General features: G+C 36.5%; 1 protein-coding gene across 3 annotated transcripts; it reads right to left on the minus strand.

Moving 5' to 3' along the window:
* Positions 1 to 1,160: 1,160 nt before the first annotated feature.
* LOC124159059 (gamma-glutamyl hydrolase-like) lies at positions 1,161 to 18,484 on the minus strand. Of its 3 annotated transcripts, none has more exons than XM_046534570.1 (7): positions 18,281 to 18,484; positions 13,705 to 13,828; positions 7,821 to 7,871; positions 7,310 to 7,533; positions 2,793 to 2,899; positions 1,581 to 1,812; positions 1,161 to 1,482 (listed from the first exon to the last, which is right to left on the minus strand). In XM_046534570.1, the coding sequence occupies exons 1-7, from the start codon at positions 18,432 to 18,434 to the stop codon at positions 1,358 to 1,360; spliced, it is 1,017 nt and encodes a 338-aa protein (XP_046390526.1). In that variant the 5' UTR covers positions 18,435 to 18,484; the 3' UTR covers positions 1,161 to 1,357. The 3 variants fall into 3 exon arrangements, with proteins under 3 accessions (XP_046390526.1, XP_046390527.1, XP_046390528.1); XM_046534571.1 differs by lacking the exon at positions 18,281 to 18,484 and adding an exon at positions 17,734 to 18,040; XM_046534572.1 differs by lacking the exons at positions 13,705 to 13,828; positions 18,281 to 18,484 and adding an exon at positions 9,881 to 10,120.
* Positions 18,485 to 18,501: the final 17 nt, after the last annotated feature.

Here is an 18,501-nt window from a genome sequence, read left to right on the forward strand (position 1 = left end):
GTAGAGGCTTTTGGCTGATATTAGGGTAAGGGCTGGAATGTGGGAGGGGTGAGGGTGGAATAGGGGAACAGGGGGATGGAGGTAAAATTTTAATATGTAGATTTTAATAATTAATTTTAATTTTTACTTTCAAAGACGTCGATGAACTTTTTGGAGCAAGAATTGCTTCATCTATTACAATGCTTGGAAATAAATTATAGGTAATAAATATATATAATATAGGTTATAAAATATATAATATACAAATCTAAAAAGTTTTTTTATACTCTTTGTAGTAGCTGGTAAATTATTGTACAGTTTTGTACAGATTGAATGTGGACCTTTAGATATCAGGGCTAGGTTCTTTGACTCCACATGAATGTCTCTGCTTCTCCTGGTTTCATAGGAGTGAAAAGTGTCATTTCGAATGAACTTTTCTTCAAGTTTTTTTTTACTTATACAACACAATTATGTATCTACACACGCGGTACAGTTTACATTTCTAAAGTCTTGAATAGTGGGTGACAATGGGCGTAATATTTTACATTAGGTACATATATGTACTTTGAACTACCTTCTTTTGAATCATAATATATAATTGCATTGAATATGTAGTCCTTAGTGTCCTTCAATGAATGGTGGCTTTGGAATTTTAACTTAGAATATTGATATAGCAACTATTTTGATTATTTGACAAGTTGGGAAATTAATTCCAGAGACAACGGATCTCAAGTGTGCAACCTTTGTTTATTTTTGGGAGGCGATATGTATTAGCTGGGTAAAACAGGGTTGGATACCAACAACCTGAATTTTGTCTGCTTGTCAGTTAAAATTGGGTAATCTTTGAGCACTTTTTTTGCAAGGTGGACGAGCATTGGGAGTCATAAGATAAAAATAATTTGTTCTATTCCACACTTTATTTTAAATAGTACGACCCGGGTTTCTGCGTACCATGCTATCATCAGGCCGGAGACCGTGTCTTATATGAGCATTGGGAGATATTATATGGCCATATGAGTCTGTTTCCATATTGCATCTTTGAAGCAATAGAGCTCAATTCCCTGGTTATCTATAAAAGTAAGCAGTTAAATATTCATTTTATGTCAGTCATAAACCATCACATATGTATGCTGTGCAATCGATTACAATAAGTCACAGGAAGCATGGTAATTGAAAAAAAATTTAAGCTCTTAAATTATTCATTTGTTATAATTTACAGTAAGCAAAATAAATTTGCTCATACAGTTTAATGAATATATCAAAACATTATGAAGTAGCTCTATGATGCACTTTGCTGCTATAGAGAACAAGCTTGACTAGCATTGAAATAATGAATAAAAATTTATAATGATTAATTTTTTTAATTCTTGGTCACATACTAATTAAATAAGTAACATTGATCAAATGCGGCACCGATGAAACCTGTAGGAAATGCCTCATAATTGTAAATCAAGGCACGAGCTTCTTCCTCTGGTGAAGGGAATGAATGGCCACTTTTACGAGCTTCTCAGCATTATTTTATGAAAAGAAAGTTATAAAAATCATTCAAGTTTATTAAATAAAATAAGGAATATGTGAATTCATAAAAAAACTCCACTCACCTTCATTCACAAAAAATTCAGCAAAATATTGTCCAACACGAGTGGCTTCAGCAGAATGTGGAATGCCAGTTGAATTAATATTCCACTCATATGAATTCTTTTCAGGATGAAACTGAACTCCATATATTGGTAATGTCTTACTCTCCATTGCAGAGACAAAAGATTCGTTGCTATAATCTGTGCTCAAAGACATCATATTATACTGTTCACCTAAGCCAGAAGAAACAAAATTCTGGAATGAAAAAGAATGAAACATTTATTTGTAGCTTCTACAATACAATGCAGCTTCATTTAAATGTATGGATAATCCAGGGATTTAAAATGTATGGTATAAATCAGCAAAATATTACATAAATAAGAATGGTAGGGGTTATCTAAAGACCATATTATGCTCACTCACTGGACTGACCTAAAATAGAAAAGTATAATAAATTTTGTTTTTTTTTTACATGAAGTATAGAGTGAAATAAAAGACAAAAAAATTAGTTTGTTATATCGAAGGGGGCAAATAACTCACAAATATTTGAAAACAAAGAAAAGAGACTACTATTAGAGCTCTTTGCGGAGTTAAATAAGGAAACATAGAATGGAACAAGTTACACTACTGATTCATTGGTGCCAATCAAGTCCACTGCAGAAAGTTCTTTAACTGCAAGCCACTGTTGGGTTGATGAGAATTAATGAGTATCCTACACTACACTGCCTATTTCTGAATTAAGGCAAAAGAAAATGTTTATTGAGGTCTTTTCCCAGCACATTTTTCCCTTTGTTCGTAAATGCATATCTCCAAAACAATTTAATATTCAAATTTAATACAATAGATGTTGCATTACATTTTTTTGTTGGAATGTCCCTAAGCTCACAAGGGAAGAGAACATATATTTTTATGCATTTCAATTTGATGACCATATCAGCACATAAATTTAAACCTTCAAGCTCAATATCTCAAGAAAGACAATATTTCTTGAGATTTTGGCAAACTGCATTTGCCATTAAACTTGTAATGGATTATTATTTTTTTCATTTAGACTGATTAGTTATGGATATTATGATTATCACATTGGAGAGATTATTTGATGTTTTTCGTAAGCACTGTCTTACCAAAATGGCATATTTTATTTATACCGAATCTCTATTTTTACATAATATTGATTAAGTTTTGGTGTTTTGACAGCTAAAAAATCCAAAATACAAGTAAAACAACCAACTAACCTTTTCAGTAAGGCAGAAATGATGAAAATTTGCAGTGATAGGTTTAGTTTGCAGCAAGCTCAAAATTTCCTCAGGTGCATTCTGAAATAGCTTGCTTTCCTGATACCCTTTAAAAGATGAAATGCAAATATGTATTGCTGACTGAAAATATAAAGCACTATGAACAAATCAATATGTCACCATGTACAATATGAAGAAAACGAGGAATTGGTTATATTTTCTTGCTCAAATTTGTTTTAAAATTATATTTTCCATGTTACTAAAAACATTGGAGTTGTTACTGAAAATATGAAGAACATTTAGCAAGAGGCAAAAGAAAAGGCAAATGATGAGTCTGATATGGATTGTAAATGGGATTGAGCAGTAGATAATGAGGAAGGCATTTGATAATTGGCTGAAAGCATTCAAAATTAAGGTATGGGAAGAATAGAGAAGGTGAGATGAGGGCAGGGCCGGTTTCTAGACATTTTTCCAGTATAAGCGAACAAGATTCCATCCCCCCCTCAAAAATAAACTTTAAGGTGGTGTTGATTCTATCTGGATAAATTTTTAAATAATCAAAAATACATAATCTCTATAGTCTCTGGCTCAACTTTGTGGAAGTTCATTCTAATAAATGAAAGGAAAACTATGTATTTATCCACCATACACAGGCGTCATCATCAGGTACGATGATGACGCTGCTGCGTCAAAACTAGTTGTACTGCAAGAATAAATTGGTGGATAAATACATAGTTTTCCTTTCATTTGTTCAATACAAATACTTTAGGAATAAGGGTCAAGGAATATCACCGTGAACTTGTAACATTCTTGCTATTATATATTGAACTGTGTGAATATTTAGTGGAGTAAGTCAGCCCTCGACCTTTAATCTCCTGGTTTGATTAGTACTGAACATTGGACTGAGCGCTTAGACACCCCCTTTCGCTTGGCACCCTAAGTGGCTGCGTACTTTGCTTACTGCTTAAACCGATCCTAGATGGGGTATAGGAAAAAGAACAAGGATGATTTTGAGGAGAGAAAGTGCTACACGAGATAAAGAGGACAATGAGTGTGCACCAATGAGAGGGGAGTAAACACTTCTGAGGAAAAGACTTTGGGTCAGTAGAGAAGAGATGGAAAGAAAATAGGGTTCCTGGATAGAACATAAAGGTATAGGATTTATGCTAAGCTGAATAAAGAACTTCAGTGTGGAGGAAGGGACAAGTAGGGTTTTTGTTATGTTCCACCAAAACTAACCTAAACAGTCCATATTAAAAATAAAAATGGCATTGGTGAGGTATACTGTCAAATGGAAAGATGCTTTGTGGTTAGAAGGGAGAATACATGTACTGCAGGATGAGGTAGAGAGAAAGGTTGGACGTCATGTGTAGATATTGCCCTGCCCCCCCCCCCCCCCCAATTACCTATATGTAGGCAGGGGGAGTTAGTTGTTTGTGATAGACATCAGGAAATGGTAAGGCTGAGGAAGAGAACAAGGTTTATTTAGGTGGTTGTTAGTGGAACAGGTACACCGCAAGCTTAACTATTAATAATAATAATATAAATAATAATGTTTTATTTGTCCAGAGATCAAGCAGTGGTACCAACTCCATGGGGCCTGAGGGGGCCCGAGACCGCTCAAAAGTTGGTTATGGGTGTGAGGAAAAAATGTGTCAGGCTTGCTGATTTTCCCCGGAGTGTCCAGATATCGATATTCGAGTTATCAGGGTTCTAATGATGATCATATGACTCTTCTAAAATGCTTTAAAAACTAAAAACTCACTACTTATAAAATTTCCTGGGGCGAGATCCCCAGTTTGGGCCCCCCCAATATTTTTTATAAGTCTGTATCCCTGAGATCAAGTAATACAAAGGTTACACTGACATAGGACACGCCATAGGTTAAAGAATCATACAATAAATACAAATAATAATAATAATAAATTTATTGGTGCCATAAGATATGCAAAAACATATATAGGACCCGTCAAAAAAGATAAACACTTACACAAGAGATTCTGAATGAACAATACATAAAAGAATGTTACACAGTTACAACAAAACAATTAAGAATTGAGGAATTCCTCAATAGAATAAAAGGTATTGTTTAAAAGGTACATCTTTAATTTAGAGGAGAAATTTCCTTTCACCTTTTCATCTTTTAATGAGGCAGGTAGGTTATTATAAATCCTGCAACTCATGGTGACAGGACCAGTATTAAAAATACAAAGGTTATGTTGTCTCACAGCATAATTGTCTCTGCTTCTCGTGTTATGATTATGAATATCAAGATTCTTTAGAAGTGTCAAGTGAGAATGGTGATTTCTTATAAGCATCGCAGCACAATAAATATAAATACAAGGTAGGGGAAGGATTTGTAACTTTTTAAAAAGATTGCGACAGCTGTCTCGTTTCCTAGCTTTGCAGATGATTCTGACTGCCCATTTCTGTAATTTAAAAATACGAACAGCTAGGGGATAGACCCCAGGCTAAAATACCATATCTTAGCCTGCTATAGATATGAGCAAAATAAATAGTGATAGCTGTTCGTGAGTCGGTTAATTGCATCATGCGTCTAATGAGATAGCATCCAGATGCAATAGAGGATGAAATATGATTAATATGAGAGTCCCAGGACAGATTTTCATTAATGATGAGCCCAAGAAATTTGGTGTCATTGACACGTTGAAGACTGACGTCTTCAAATTTTAAATAAAGGCTGTAATCAATTATTTTTTGAGCAGGGTGGAAAAAGACATATGCACACTTGGCTTTATTTAAGTTTACTTTGTTGGAGAGGCACCACTTTTCCATGTCGAAGACAGCATTTTGAGCAGTGACTACAGGATTATCATAATTTTTGATTAGATGATTTGTATCATCAGCGTACATGAAAATATTTCCATTCAATGATGAAGGAAGATCATTTATGTATAGTAAAAAAAGGAGGGGCCCAAGGATGGAGCCTTGAGGAACACCCCCTGCCACCTTGCGATATGATGAAGTATGTTTGGACATCTTGTCATGCGTAACAGTTACTGATTGAGTCCTATTTGAAAGAAAAGATCTAATGAGGTTGTTAGGGATGCCCCTTATTCCATAGAGGTGAATTTTCTTAAGAAGAATCTCAAAGTCAACAAATATGCAATGGGTACAAGTTACATCAAACTTTGTTTAGAATACATAAATAGAATAATACATTTTTAGTTTAAGATATTTTAGGAGGTTGGTCTTGAAAGCAGTTACACTTATTGGTGCCTTCAGCTCAACCGGCAATTTATTATAGAATTGAAGGCCCATACAGTTTGGACCAGCACCTGTATTCTTAGTGCGCACATATGAAACATGCAACTGATCAACTTGTATGGTAGAATGATGGTGAACATCGCGGTTCTTATCATAATCATCATAATGGGATAGATTTCTTTTAGTATGTACAAGTAAATGAAAAATATCTACATCTACAAAATACCACATAAGCCGCCTAAAAGGAGTGTGGCAGGGGGTGTTAGGACACCAGCCGTTTACAGATAAAAAAATGAAGTGCTCTAACGAAGTTGGAACTTGCATTTATTTAAGGCCTTTATGGTTTGGGGGAAAAACGAATTCCCATATCTATCCATTCGGCAAAACATTTCTCTTAATTTATCGCTTCTATTGGACCTGGAAATATAGTGTGGCTCTAATATTATGTTCTCTGTGTCGCTCTTAAAGATATCCATTCTCAATTGTTCAAGCAATCTAAGCCTAGCGAGCAGCCTCCGAGTCTCCAGTGGCTCCCAGGCTAATTCGCTTAACATCTGGGTAACGCTTTCTGTACACCCATAGCGGTTTTTGACAAAACGTGCAGCCTTCCTTTGTATTTTATTCAGTTCGTGGATTAAGTCTTTCTGCACCGGATCCCATATGCTCGCTGTATATTCAAGGTGTGGTCAGACGAGTGCGAAATAGCATCTTTCTTTTACTTTCTCATCCAAAAATCTTCCCACAATACGCTTGACGAATTCTAATTTCTTCAGGGCTATGCCGCAAATATTCCTAATATGTGTTTCCCACGTGAGGTTCGAGTTTATCGTAACTTCCAGGTACTTCACTTTGTCTGTTGCCTTTATGTTAATACCATCCACTGCATAAACATGGTTAGACGAATTCCACAAGAAATGTACCGTCATGCATTTACTCAGATTAAGTTCGAGTCCCCACTCTTGGCTCCACAAATGAACGTTGTTTAAGTCCGATGATAGAATTTCATAGTCTGAGTGATAACTAATTTCGCGATAGATGAAAGCGTCATCAGCAAATAAACGTATTTTACTGCTAATGCGGGAGCAGAGATCATTAATGTATACAAACCATACAAATATGTATATGCAGCATTGCCGGTGGATTATGTACATCTAATAATGACAGGAAATCGCTTGGGATATGAGCTTTGCAAGCCTCTCTAAAATTTTAGAACTGCAGGATATAGAAGGGAGAACACCACAGTTGAAATTAATAAGACGCTTGAGTAAGTAATATACATAATCACCTACCATCACTAAATTTCAATGGAAGAGCTTCATTATTTGCTGAGCAATCAGTTAAGATTCTCTTCCCAGTAGCAATAAATGTCAACATTTCAAAGCCAAGACATGTTCCCCATACTGGAAAGTAATCACCAACAGTATTTAGGTGAGTTGCTAGATTATAAATTAATTGACCAGCTCGGCCATATCCTGAATCTTTTAAGTCCACACCACCTCCAGGATAGAGTACACTGAAATAGCAAGGAATAGTTGTATATCACTCAAAATTGTCACAAATGAAAAATAGTTGGAATAAAATTCAAAGAAAAGCTTTGAAGAACAAATATCCAGAGAATGTATAATTCATTCCAAAATAGATAATATATTCTGAAATTGATATAAGAACAGTGGAGTTGATTAGAGCCAAGCCAACACTAAATAGAAATCTAAGGCTGAAGGAAATTAATGCAGAACGAAATACATACATTCAAATTAAAGATAATAATTATTAGGCAATGAAAATCTATATATGACATACCCATTAACAGAATTCACAATGTTATCGTAGTACTCATCTCTTTGATTTATCCTGAAAATATTAAAAAGTCATGATTAGAAATAATGATAGTGGTGCATAGATAACATCCATAATAATAAGGCATAAGCAGTGGCACAGCGATGGGGGATTTTCGGGGATAAACCCTCCCCCCCCCCCCCCCCCCCCCCCCCCCCCCCCCCCCCGAAACTCAGAGAAATCTTACCTTTTGATCATTTTACTTAATCAGATAACTAGTACTTATAGAATAGTTTAAGGATTAATAAAATATCCCTCAGAATGCCGTAAAACTCACCATTTTGAAATACATATTTATCTTAAAATATTTTTGGGGAGGGCACCTGCACCTCCTTTATTCCACACCCCCCAGTATTAGTTGCTCCTAAAACCCACCCTAGCCTTAATTCCTAGGTACCTGCCTGGGCATAAGTGTTCCTAAGAATTGGTGTGCCATCATATCACTCAAATATAAGGTTAAAATCCTTGCTGTTAATGCATTGTCACACCAATTGAACTAGTAGTACATTGCTAATACATTTGACCATTTGTGTACAGTGCAGGAATTGCATGATCGAAACATTCTCAATAAGTGACCAATTACCAACATGCAGCATCCAAGAAGACCGCCTCATGCAGACATGGTTACAGAAATATTACACATAATAGCAAAATATATGTGCATATTCATGCAAAGACAAAACTTGCCAATAGTTAGTAATTCCTATGGCAAATCCATGCAAGGTTTGAATTATGGAAGAAAAAAACAAGCAATGAGTCGTCCTAGCAAGTGGCCATTAACTCTCTTAATTGAGACACCGTTGCTATCCTTAATATGTATGTAGTACTAGGGAAGAATGTCATTTTAAATCTCTCTGTTTTGCAGTCTATTTTTTGTATTTTCTTCTCATGATCATGTCTAACATAGTTCGATGGTAAACATATGATATGTTTCACATCATCTGAGAAAATATCTTCTCCAAATTTGCTCGGTAAATTTAGCATATATCTTTGATCTACGCTCCTGTAAAGATCCCATCCTGACTCGCATTACATAACGGAAACACTGCACTTTATATCGTAACAACTCCTCACGCATACTGCAGAATCTGTAAAATATCTTGGGCTTAGACACAACAATGATCCTTCATGTCATAAACATATTTGGTACATAGATGTAAATTGGTATTTTTAAAAGAATATTAGGAAAGTGTGACAACAGCATGAGAGAAATCAGCTATTTCTCCCTTGCTAAACCACATTTGGAATAATCTTACAGCAGTGGCGTAGCGAGGGGGGAGGTCTGGACCTCTTCCCCCCCTCGTATAAGATAAAATACTGAAAAATCATGATTTTACATAAGATTGCTTTGAAAAATGAAGTTTATTTGATTATTAAAGGTGTTAATATGTAGTAGTTTACAACCTTCTCCTTAGTATCCTGTTTTTTTTTATTTTTCCCCTGATTTTGGATCCCCCCCAGAAAAAAATTCCTGGCTACCTCACTGACTTAGAATATTTAGAATCTTCATGAAATAGCCTTCAAACAGAGTTAGAAAGTGTAGGCAATACTATGGTTGGTCAGATCATAAAAATACAATCAGAGAAAGCAGCTGTAGAAAATTTAGGATGATCTGTGGTCTATAAGAGATTACAACGGCAATGCTAGGACTTAGTAATAAATTCGTCGACAGGCATTCTTCATCTACACAATACCAAATGACCTATCACTAGGGTGTTTGCAAGGGGTAAACAATGCCCGGTAATGTAACTGAAGCCTTGGCATGGAAAAGTGCTGGGATTAGGCTGGATACATTAATTAAATAACACATGGAGCAACATAGGTGTGAATTCTTTATTAGCAAAACCGGAAGTAAGTGGCTTTTACAGACAAACAAAAGATAGCACACAGATCAAAAGAAAAACTGAAACACAATATACACAAAAGAACTTGGCATGTGTTGAAATCTAGATTACCATTTCCAACAAAAAGAACAGCACGGCCAATTTATGCTCAAAACTCTCTCAAATAGCCAGCAAACCTACCCATTCCAAACCAGTGTTGCCATTTTCCAGCAGTCAGCAGCCACATTTTTAGCGGATTCACCAAAATTGTTAATTTTTATTGTAGAAGCACGGATCATACGATTGGCAGGAATACTATGCAATCATTGTTTGTTGCATTTTGTAGTTGCAGAAGTTAAAATTGCCGTCAGTTTTCAGGAGGTAGAACCCCTGCTCAGAGGAGAGAGGCCAGCGAGGGCGAGCGACTCGAGGAAAGGTTTGCGGATTAGTGACCCTTCGAAGGGTGTGCCTCACCCAACCAGAGACTTATACCTGTGACAATGCCCCAGAAAATGCATCTTAACCACAAAAACGTTTGTATTTCAGAAACTTAAAAAAATTATCATTACATATTAACCAATTTAACCTCATTGTTAAAAAAATGCTTATATATTTAATTTCTAAAAAAAATTGCTTAATATTGTTTTTTCCTAGTTACTACATATTATTAAAATGTCCATGCCAATACCCCAGGAAGAAGGACAGCACTAATTGTAGAACGTTAATGTATTTTAATAGCCATACAAAACCACAGAAGGATTTTTTAGAAAATATTCAGTTGTTAAAATGACAGTTGTACTCTGGTATGCCAAAGTTCAAGTGGAGTGGGTGCAAAGTAGTTACTTCCTCCGCAGTAAGCATTTCTGGAGAAGGTCCACCGTAAGTCACAGAAAGGTACATTTTTAAAATCATGATTGAACAAGTGGAAAAGATTTGGGCGGAGAACATATATGGCTATGGGATAGGCAAATACTTTTGAAGACGACTATGTAAGTGGTCCCACCTTTATTTGTCTTTCACTTGAATAAGAATTGATACAAGCACACAACCAGAGATTTGCTTGGCGGGGGAATATCATTTACCCAGGTGTCCAGAAAATCAAAGCAGAAAAATACATGCATTCTTTCAGGTTTTTCAGGGAAATTTGTCAAAATTCCAGGTCAACCTTATGTGATTACTGTGACAGATATGAATTTGGAAACACCCAGAACACCTATAGGTTTAAATAATTTTAGTTGATATGAAATAATACATAAATATTGAATTATTTATGCATTATTTCATGCTCCTATTTTAAAAACTTACACCTAGTAATAGAAATTTTACACTTAATTTATGAATGTCTCCTTTGGCACCTCAAGATATTCGTCGTCATTCAAAGAGTTGTATTGATGCACAATATATGCTTTCATAAAGTGCCAATTGAAAATGTAATCAATAAATTGTAAAGCATGAATGTACAAAAAATTGTCTTTAATAAAAAAAAATAAAAAAACACTTGTAGAACGTTACGAGCATTAGGCTAAATGCAAGGAAAAAAGACAGTGAAAAATAATGGAGTAAAACATACAGACTTAATTGATAACTTGATATAATAAATGGAACAAATCAAAAGAAAACTACTTTGTGAGAATCAAAACAAGGGATAACATGTTATAAAAGGTTTGAAATTTCAGGTTGTAAGCAATAATTCATGCATATAGTTCCAGGGACTAAAAATTCCAGATTCTCCTGATTTTCCTGGTCACCAGACACCCTGTTTATATGTTATCATCCACATTTCATTTCTTCTTTTTATAGCTTTACTACAACCTCAAAAATTATTAAATAAGGGAAAAAGGCCAGGGTATGAGATACTGTTACATCAGTTTCTACAAACCTAAGATTGATATTCATTAAAAGTCTTTTGATATGAGTAAGAGACTGTAGCTTCAAGGCAAATGTAGGGCAGACTGGATCACTATTAGTGATTACAGGCATGGGCGTGCCCAGTGGGGGATCCTTCCCCCCCCTTGAAGCGAAAATATATTTAGTTAAAAAAAAAGCTATGAAAAAATTTTCCTTTTGAAGAAAAACAATATAAGTATAAGACTTGGAACTAAAATAAAAATCATAATTTTTTCAAGCAAATGATAATGAAAACTAATAAATTGCTGTCATAATTTCCTTAAAATTTTGGTTAAATTAACCTATTCTGTGCAAAAAAAAAGTTATAGCTTGAACGACCACAGCTAGTTTTGCCCCCTACTGTACCCCCCTACTGTCTGTAAAAAAAAAGCAAGATACTCGAGTTTGAGGAGCTGTAGCGTCTAAATGAAGCAATTGATTTCAAAGCAATAAAAAGCATACAAAAGAGAATTTAGTTCTACGTTATATCATGTACTTTAAAAATTCTTCGGCTCAATAGTATTTCCTGTACTTAATTTTTTCTCGAAAAAGTACCCGTTTTTTGCGCGTAAAATCAAGGTGCCCAACTTTGAGCGCTTGGCATTCCCGTAGTTTTTGTTCCTATAACTTGCAATTTTGATATAAAGAAGCCACATCTATTACTAGCAGTTTGCCGAAAACAAATTGTTTATACTACAAACATTAACGGAGTTGTTGTAAACAACGCAAACCTCTGCTAACTTCGAAACCAGTGAGTCAATTGAAAATTAATTGGTACTGTTGTCTTCCGTAGAATGTTCGTAATGTATATACGTAGATCATAAACGTTAAATGTAAGCAGTATATTCAATATCTTTTTATATTTATTTTTGTTTTTAGCTCTTGTTGTCGCCTTCTCCCTGCCTGACGGGGATGGGCTAAACAAAGCAACAAAAAAGAGAAAGTCTCTCGAAGTCGTGCGCAGTTGCCACATAGCGCATCGTGACTCACAGTACCCTAGCAGTTAATGAATCATTCGCTGGTTGCTTTAAAATGTTTACCTTTAGGGATGATTCGACTATTGTTAGTGCAGATTCCCTCGGTGAATCAAGCGTCCAAGAACGGGTTTTTCGGAGACGGAAATCCAAATGGTATTGAGAGCAATTTGCTTTTTTCGCTGCGAAGCAGAAAGAAAGTATGGACAAAAGATATCCTGTGTATCAAACAGTGTCTGATTATCTTGGTATCAGCTTGATATCAGTGAAAAGAGTCGCGGCTAAACAGAAGGATTATGAATTTTTACCATCCGATAAAATATACGCTATTATGGCTTAGAATTTACGACGTTGAAAAGCATTTTGATGAAAGCTCAGCCCAACCTGACCTTAAGTTTACCTGAAGGGTGCAACAACGATACTTTCATCGTGCGAGTCGGTCATTTAAAGAAGCGCGCCCTCTGCTGAGTCGGTGGCAACCACGCGCCTCTTTTCGCCTCCCCCTCCCACGACGGAGCTGCCGGTACGCGCATAGAAACATCTAGATAAATAATAAGTGATATTGACGTTATTATTGATATTTAATATACATTTCATAAGTGCTTGCATTACTGACATTTTACGGAAGACAACAGTACCAATTAATTTTCAATTGACTCACTTGTTTCGAAGTTAGCAGAGGTTTGCGTTGTTTACAACAACTCCGTTAATTTTTGTAGTATAAACAATTTGTTTTCGGCAAACTGCTAGTAATAGATGTGGCTTCTTTATATCAAAATTGCAAGTTATAGGAACAAAAACTACGGGAATGCCAAGCGCTCAAAGTTGGGCACCTTGATTTTACGCGCAAAAAACGGGTACTTTTTCGAGAAAAAATTAAGTACAGGAAATACTATTGAGCAGAAGAATTTTTAAAGTACATGATATAACGTAGAACTAAATTCTCTTTCGTATGCTTTTTATTGCAATGAAATAAATTGCTTCATTTAGACGCTAGAGCTCCTCAAACTCGAGTATCTTGCTTTTTTTTTACAGACAGTAGTTTTAATTCTGGGTACGCCCATGATTACAGCGGATGTATGAGGAAAGAATGTAGCTTGATAATGAATTACATGAGACATCTTAATTGCTGCATTACATACATATATTTAAAAGAAAACTCACATAATAGGGACAACTCTAGCCCCTGCTCCTTCCAAATATTTAACATAAGAAGCTGCTATGTAGCTGGTATAGTTTGGGAAATTATTCTTTATAGAATCCTCTGTTATTTCTTGGGACAAAATACCTGTTAAGGGAAACATCAACTCAAATGAATACATATTTACATACTGAAATTAATGGTTTTGGTGTAATGATGGAAGGTAAGCATGATTACAACTTCCAATGGTAACTTTTATACCTTCCACTTCTGAGCATTTAAATTTCACAGATCACACAAGTTATTTTGAACCATAGCTACTTCACGTAGGAGAAAAGGGACAGAGGCTCGACACTTAGGAACAGCTCAAAATTCAAATGGACACTATAAGAGCATAGTCTTGCAAACAAATAAATTTCCCAAGCATACACCCCTCCCTTCCTGTTAGTGCATTGAGGTTAAAATGTCTTGTAGGAGGCACATAAGTTAGATATAACACATAAATGGATATAATCACATCTAAGTAAACGGATAAAATCATATCTGAGTAAACGGTCCCAACATGAAGTGCTATTGAAGAATGATATCCAATACATATGTATATTTCTTCTGGCAAAGAAATTGTATTAGGCATACCCCAAGGTGCTATATCCTGGGTCCTGTATTATTCTTGATTTATATAAATGACCTGCCCAGTGTATTAAAATCCATCCATGGAGTAAAGCCATCCTGTATGCTGATGATACAAATGTTATTATATCTGCACAATCTGTAGATGGATTAGCACCAAAAGCAACATTCGTGAGTTAAACACTATTGGACTGGTGTAATAATTATGTTTTTGAACTCAACATAAGCAAGTCCAATCTTTTTTATTTTTCAAATAAAAATAAAGCTCCTGCTGATATCGCAATCATTATAGATGGTTAACTCATCCCTAAAATTCAAACATTCAGTTTCTTGGAGTAACTCTGACTAGTACTATATATTGGGGAAAACAAGTAAGTAATTAGCATGTTAAGCTAAGCTCTATATTTCCTAATGGTTGAGAACGGAAATTTTGTCAGGGCTGAGATCAGAGGAAGAAAGGTTTGCCACCTGTTGATTGGTGGGCTCTTCTGGGTCCTTGTCAGTAAGGTCAAGTGACGGGGGAACGCATAGTAAGGGAAGGGAGTGGTCTGGGGCTGCTCTGGGCCATGGTGGGGGGTTGAGTGGGGAGATTACTATTATGGAGGGGGGAGGTTGAAAAGATTGTTTCTCTCTTATTTCCACAGTGACCATTTCCCTGCCAATGGATCTCAATCAACCCACTCTACTTTGGATAAAACAAATAAAAAAATTCTCCTTCAAATTAGCACAATACACCTGCCAAACATAATTTCTTCCATCTTACTTATGATTAGGCACCTTTCATCATGGTCTGCGAGTAAAATTCTCTCTCCCAAGCATTTCACCCATTTTGCATCCCTCCTTACACATTCTTTCTTTTTAATACTCACTTTCCCTATGCCATTTCACCTCTCTCAATATCAGAGGCTAGTCAGCCAATATTATAACTCCCTGCTTTCCCTAATAAAATTATTTTCTCGTTGTACACCTTACCTTTTCAAGGAAGTCAACACAATTCTAGTTACTGCATACATCTCTCTTTAGAAAAAACGCTAGGAATCGCTGCACAAGCAATCTTCCCTGTGCATTTTGCATTTCCAAGGAGGCATTTCCCTGCCCCTCTATCTCTCACTAACACCTTAAACCCCCACTCCTCATTGGCACACCAGACTTGGCTACTCTTTTCAACTTCCCCCCTTCATAATAGTAATCTCCCCCTTCCATTCCCCACCGTGGCCCAGAGCCTCTGATCACTCATCCCGTCTCTTACAATGCATTCCATGTCACTTGACCCTAATGACCAGGACCCAGTAGATTCCACCAATCAGCAGATGGCAAACCTTTCTTTCTCTGATCTCAGCCTCACAAAATTTCTGTCCTCAACCACGGGCTTTCCTTTTCTCCCATCCCCAGGATAAGTCCCACCTCTCTCCTCACGGATATTTTGCATTTTTGCAAAACCTGCAGTGGAGGGTTTTTTTGGAATTACCAAACAAAACAACAGGTGCCAAATGGTATTCACAATGCTCTCTTCAAATTCTGCTCCCCTTCTTCGCACCAGCCCAAAACCCTTCCGCCCCTCCGCCCAGTTGAAAGTTTTATTGATTGTCTCCTTTCCAGGGTCTGAAGTGATTCTTTCCTTCGTTCCCTAAACCCACCACCTCACCTCACTCCCTCGGAGTCTGTGGCCACCAGGAAACTCCGAAAAAATCCAAACAGGGATTACCTCAGCCGGCAAAGATTGTACTAGACACCAGCGACTACACCACCGAGTGCAACAGACTATTAAGAGACTCCTCCTCCTACTTCCCTCTCCCGACACCCTAACTCTGATTTCCTCAGGGGATTGAATGCCCGACTAAAAACAAAAGGTCTCTCTGAGGGTCTAACCCTGTTGGACATTTCCCTTCTTTCAACATCTCACCCCACTTCGCCATCTTTCTATATGGTAGGGTGCATTTTCCGGGTTTCACTGCGTCGTGGTTGCGTTGGTGACAACGTTCTCCTGCATTCCAGCAGGCATCTTCAGGTCGAGTCACTTCGACCAGAAGACGCCTGTTGGAATGCAGGAGAAACTGTTGTCGCCAACGCAACCACGACGCGGTGAAACCCGGAAAATGCAGCCTACATTACCAGCGCACTGCGGAAGCCTTCGCACCATCTTTCTATATCCTTCCTGAAATTCTTAAAGCAAATAACTCAGGTTATCCCTACTTTAAGGTCATTTTAGCAACAGGGATGTGTAGGAAAAGAAGGGTAGAGAGAAGCACAGCATGTGCATTAGCCTGCTCAGGAAAAAAACCAATGGGGCCAAAACATAACATACCATCTGATGGACAGGATAGTTTGCCTGCTCTCCACAAAGCATAAAAGCAGGGGTTCTGTAAACTCTGAACATTCTCCACCTTCTACAGGGTATGAACCTGGGATGGTAAGCCCACACACTGCTAACATTGTTAACCATAGCTATCTAATAATCAATCCTTGAATAAGCTATCAATATTAATCCTGGAACATCCCAGTCTTGGACCCAGGTAGGAAGGAAACTGTACTTTCTAACGTGGATTTGGACAAGATCCCAAGTGGCCCTGCCACAATTGAGTGTAGCAGCTTTGTAAGATGAAGCTTAAATGCAAATAGATATTATACCCAATACAGGTAGCTTTAATTCATCTTGATGCCTGCCAATCTTTCCAGGGTCATCAGAATTATTTTTGTTGGTGGGGGATATTTAAAAAGTCCCAGTTCCAAAGAAGCTTGCTAACCACTAAAGTGCCCATCCAAAAGACCCACGGCATATTCTGGAAGAGGCCCATAGTTCCCTCCAGTCCTCACTTATGATGCTGTGTTAAGAACTAACCCATAATATTAATAATGATCCAATTATGAATATATTTCTCAATAACACCTTTTTTGGGCTTTTTCATCTCAAATCAGGCAGAGGGGTATCATTTGACCATATCTGATTTCTTTTAAAGTTATGTAAGCAAAAGAACTAGATTTTTGATTACTTTGTTTAAGCTTAGAACCTAAACCAAGTTATGGACCTATGAACATAAAAAAAAGCCTCGGAGGAAAAATTCAAAAATCACATTAATGCTAATAGCAATTAATGAAACCAAAGTACATTGAGCAGTGATATTCATGCTTCATTTAAAAAAAAGTATAGATATGCGCGTAGTTTGGCACAATATTGAAGTAATTTTAAATAATAATAGTGAACAGATAATATAGAATTATGAACAATAAAAATTAAAGATTCTTTAACAATTAATATCTTAAAATTGCCACCAAAATATATAACTTAAGTGAAGAGAAAAAGTGTAAATTGTGTATATAAATACATATCAGCACCTTTCAGCTCGGCACATGTTCTCAGAAACAACTATATATATTCATCCGATGAATGTATAGTGGCGCACTTAAAAAATAAGAATATTTACCTATAATGGGCCGCTTGATCGTAAAAGTAGGCTTGCCATTACATGCCACAAACAGGATCAGTAAATTTGTGACAAATAACAGTAGAGAAATAACTCCTCGGACGTTACAAGGCATAATTGTAGCGAAAACCTTGTCTTTCATCTAGGCTTACCGAACTCTACAGTAGCATCACAGAAAAGTCGCAATTATCCACTCAAGTTATCTAAAAATAAACATCTAATAGGGGGCGCATGATGATGAGTTAACAATATTTGAGATAATAAGGTCAGAAAGTTCGACTACCAAGAGGGAAAATTCTCTTAAACGAATCAGTAAATTTTTTATCGCCACACTACATATATATATATAGATTACGCGTGGAGAAAAAAACTTATCTAAGATATTCAAAGAGGGGGAGATAACTCACCATTTTGAACATTACATAATTATTTGGCCCTGCGCTTATCTTCTCGAATCCAATGGAACGTACATATCTGTAATTCAGGCGCCCTTCACCAAAGTAATGTAAATATTGACTTATGCCAAATTTAAGCTAAAGAGACGTACCAATTATCGGCCGGTTGTTTGGTCCTTTAAGCTCTGCCAAAGGCACACTGCGTGCACCAGAAACCACAAATAGGAGGAAAAACAAAAAGAATCTCTCATACAGGGCGAATGACAATTTTTCTCTTTTGACGAACATTTGAATGATATTTTCCATGATTTGAATGATTCTGCGTTTCTGCAACTATCGAATACTTGGAATCGATTTAACATTGCGATAGAAC

Source organism: Ischnura elegans, chromosome 5 (genome assembly GCF_921293095.1).
Source record: "Ischnura elegans chromosome 5, ioIscEleg1.1, whole genome shotgun sequence".
Classification (NCBI taxonomy): domain Eukaryota; kingdom Metazoa; phylum Arthropoda; class Insecta; order Odonata; family Coenagrionidae; genus Ischnura; species Ischnura elegans.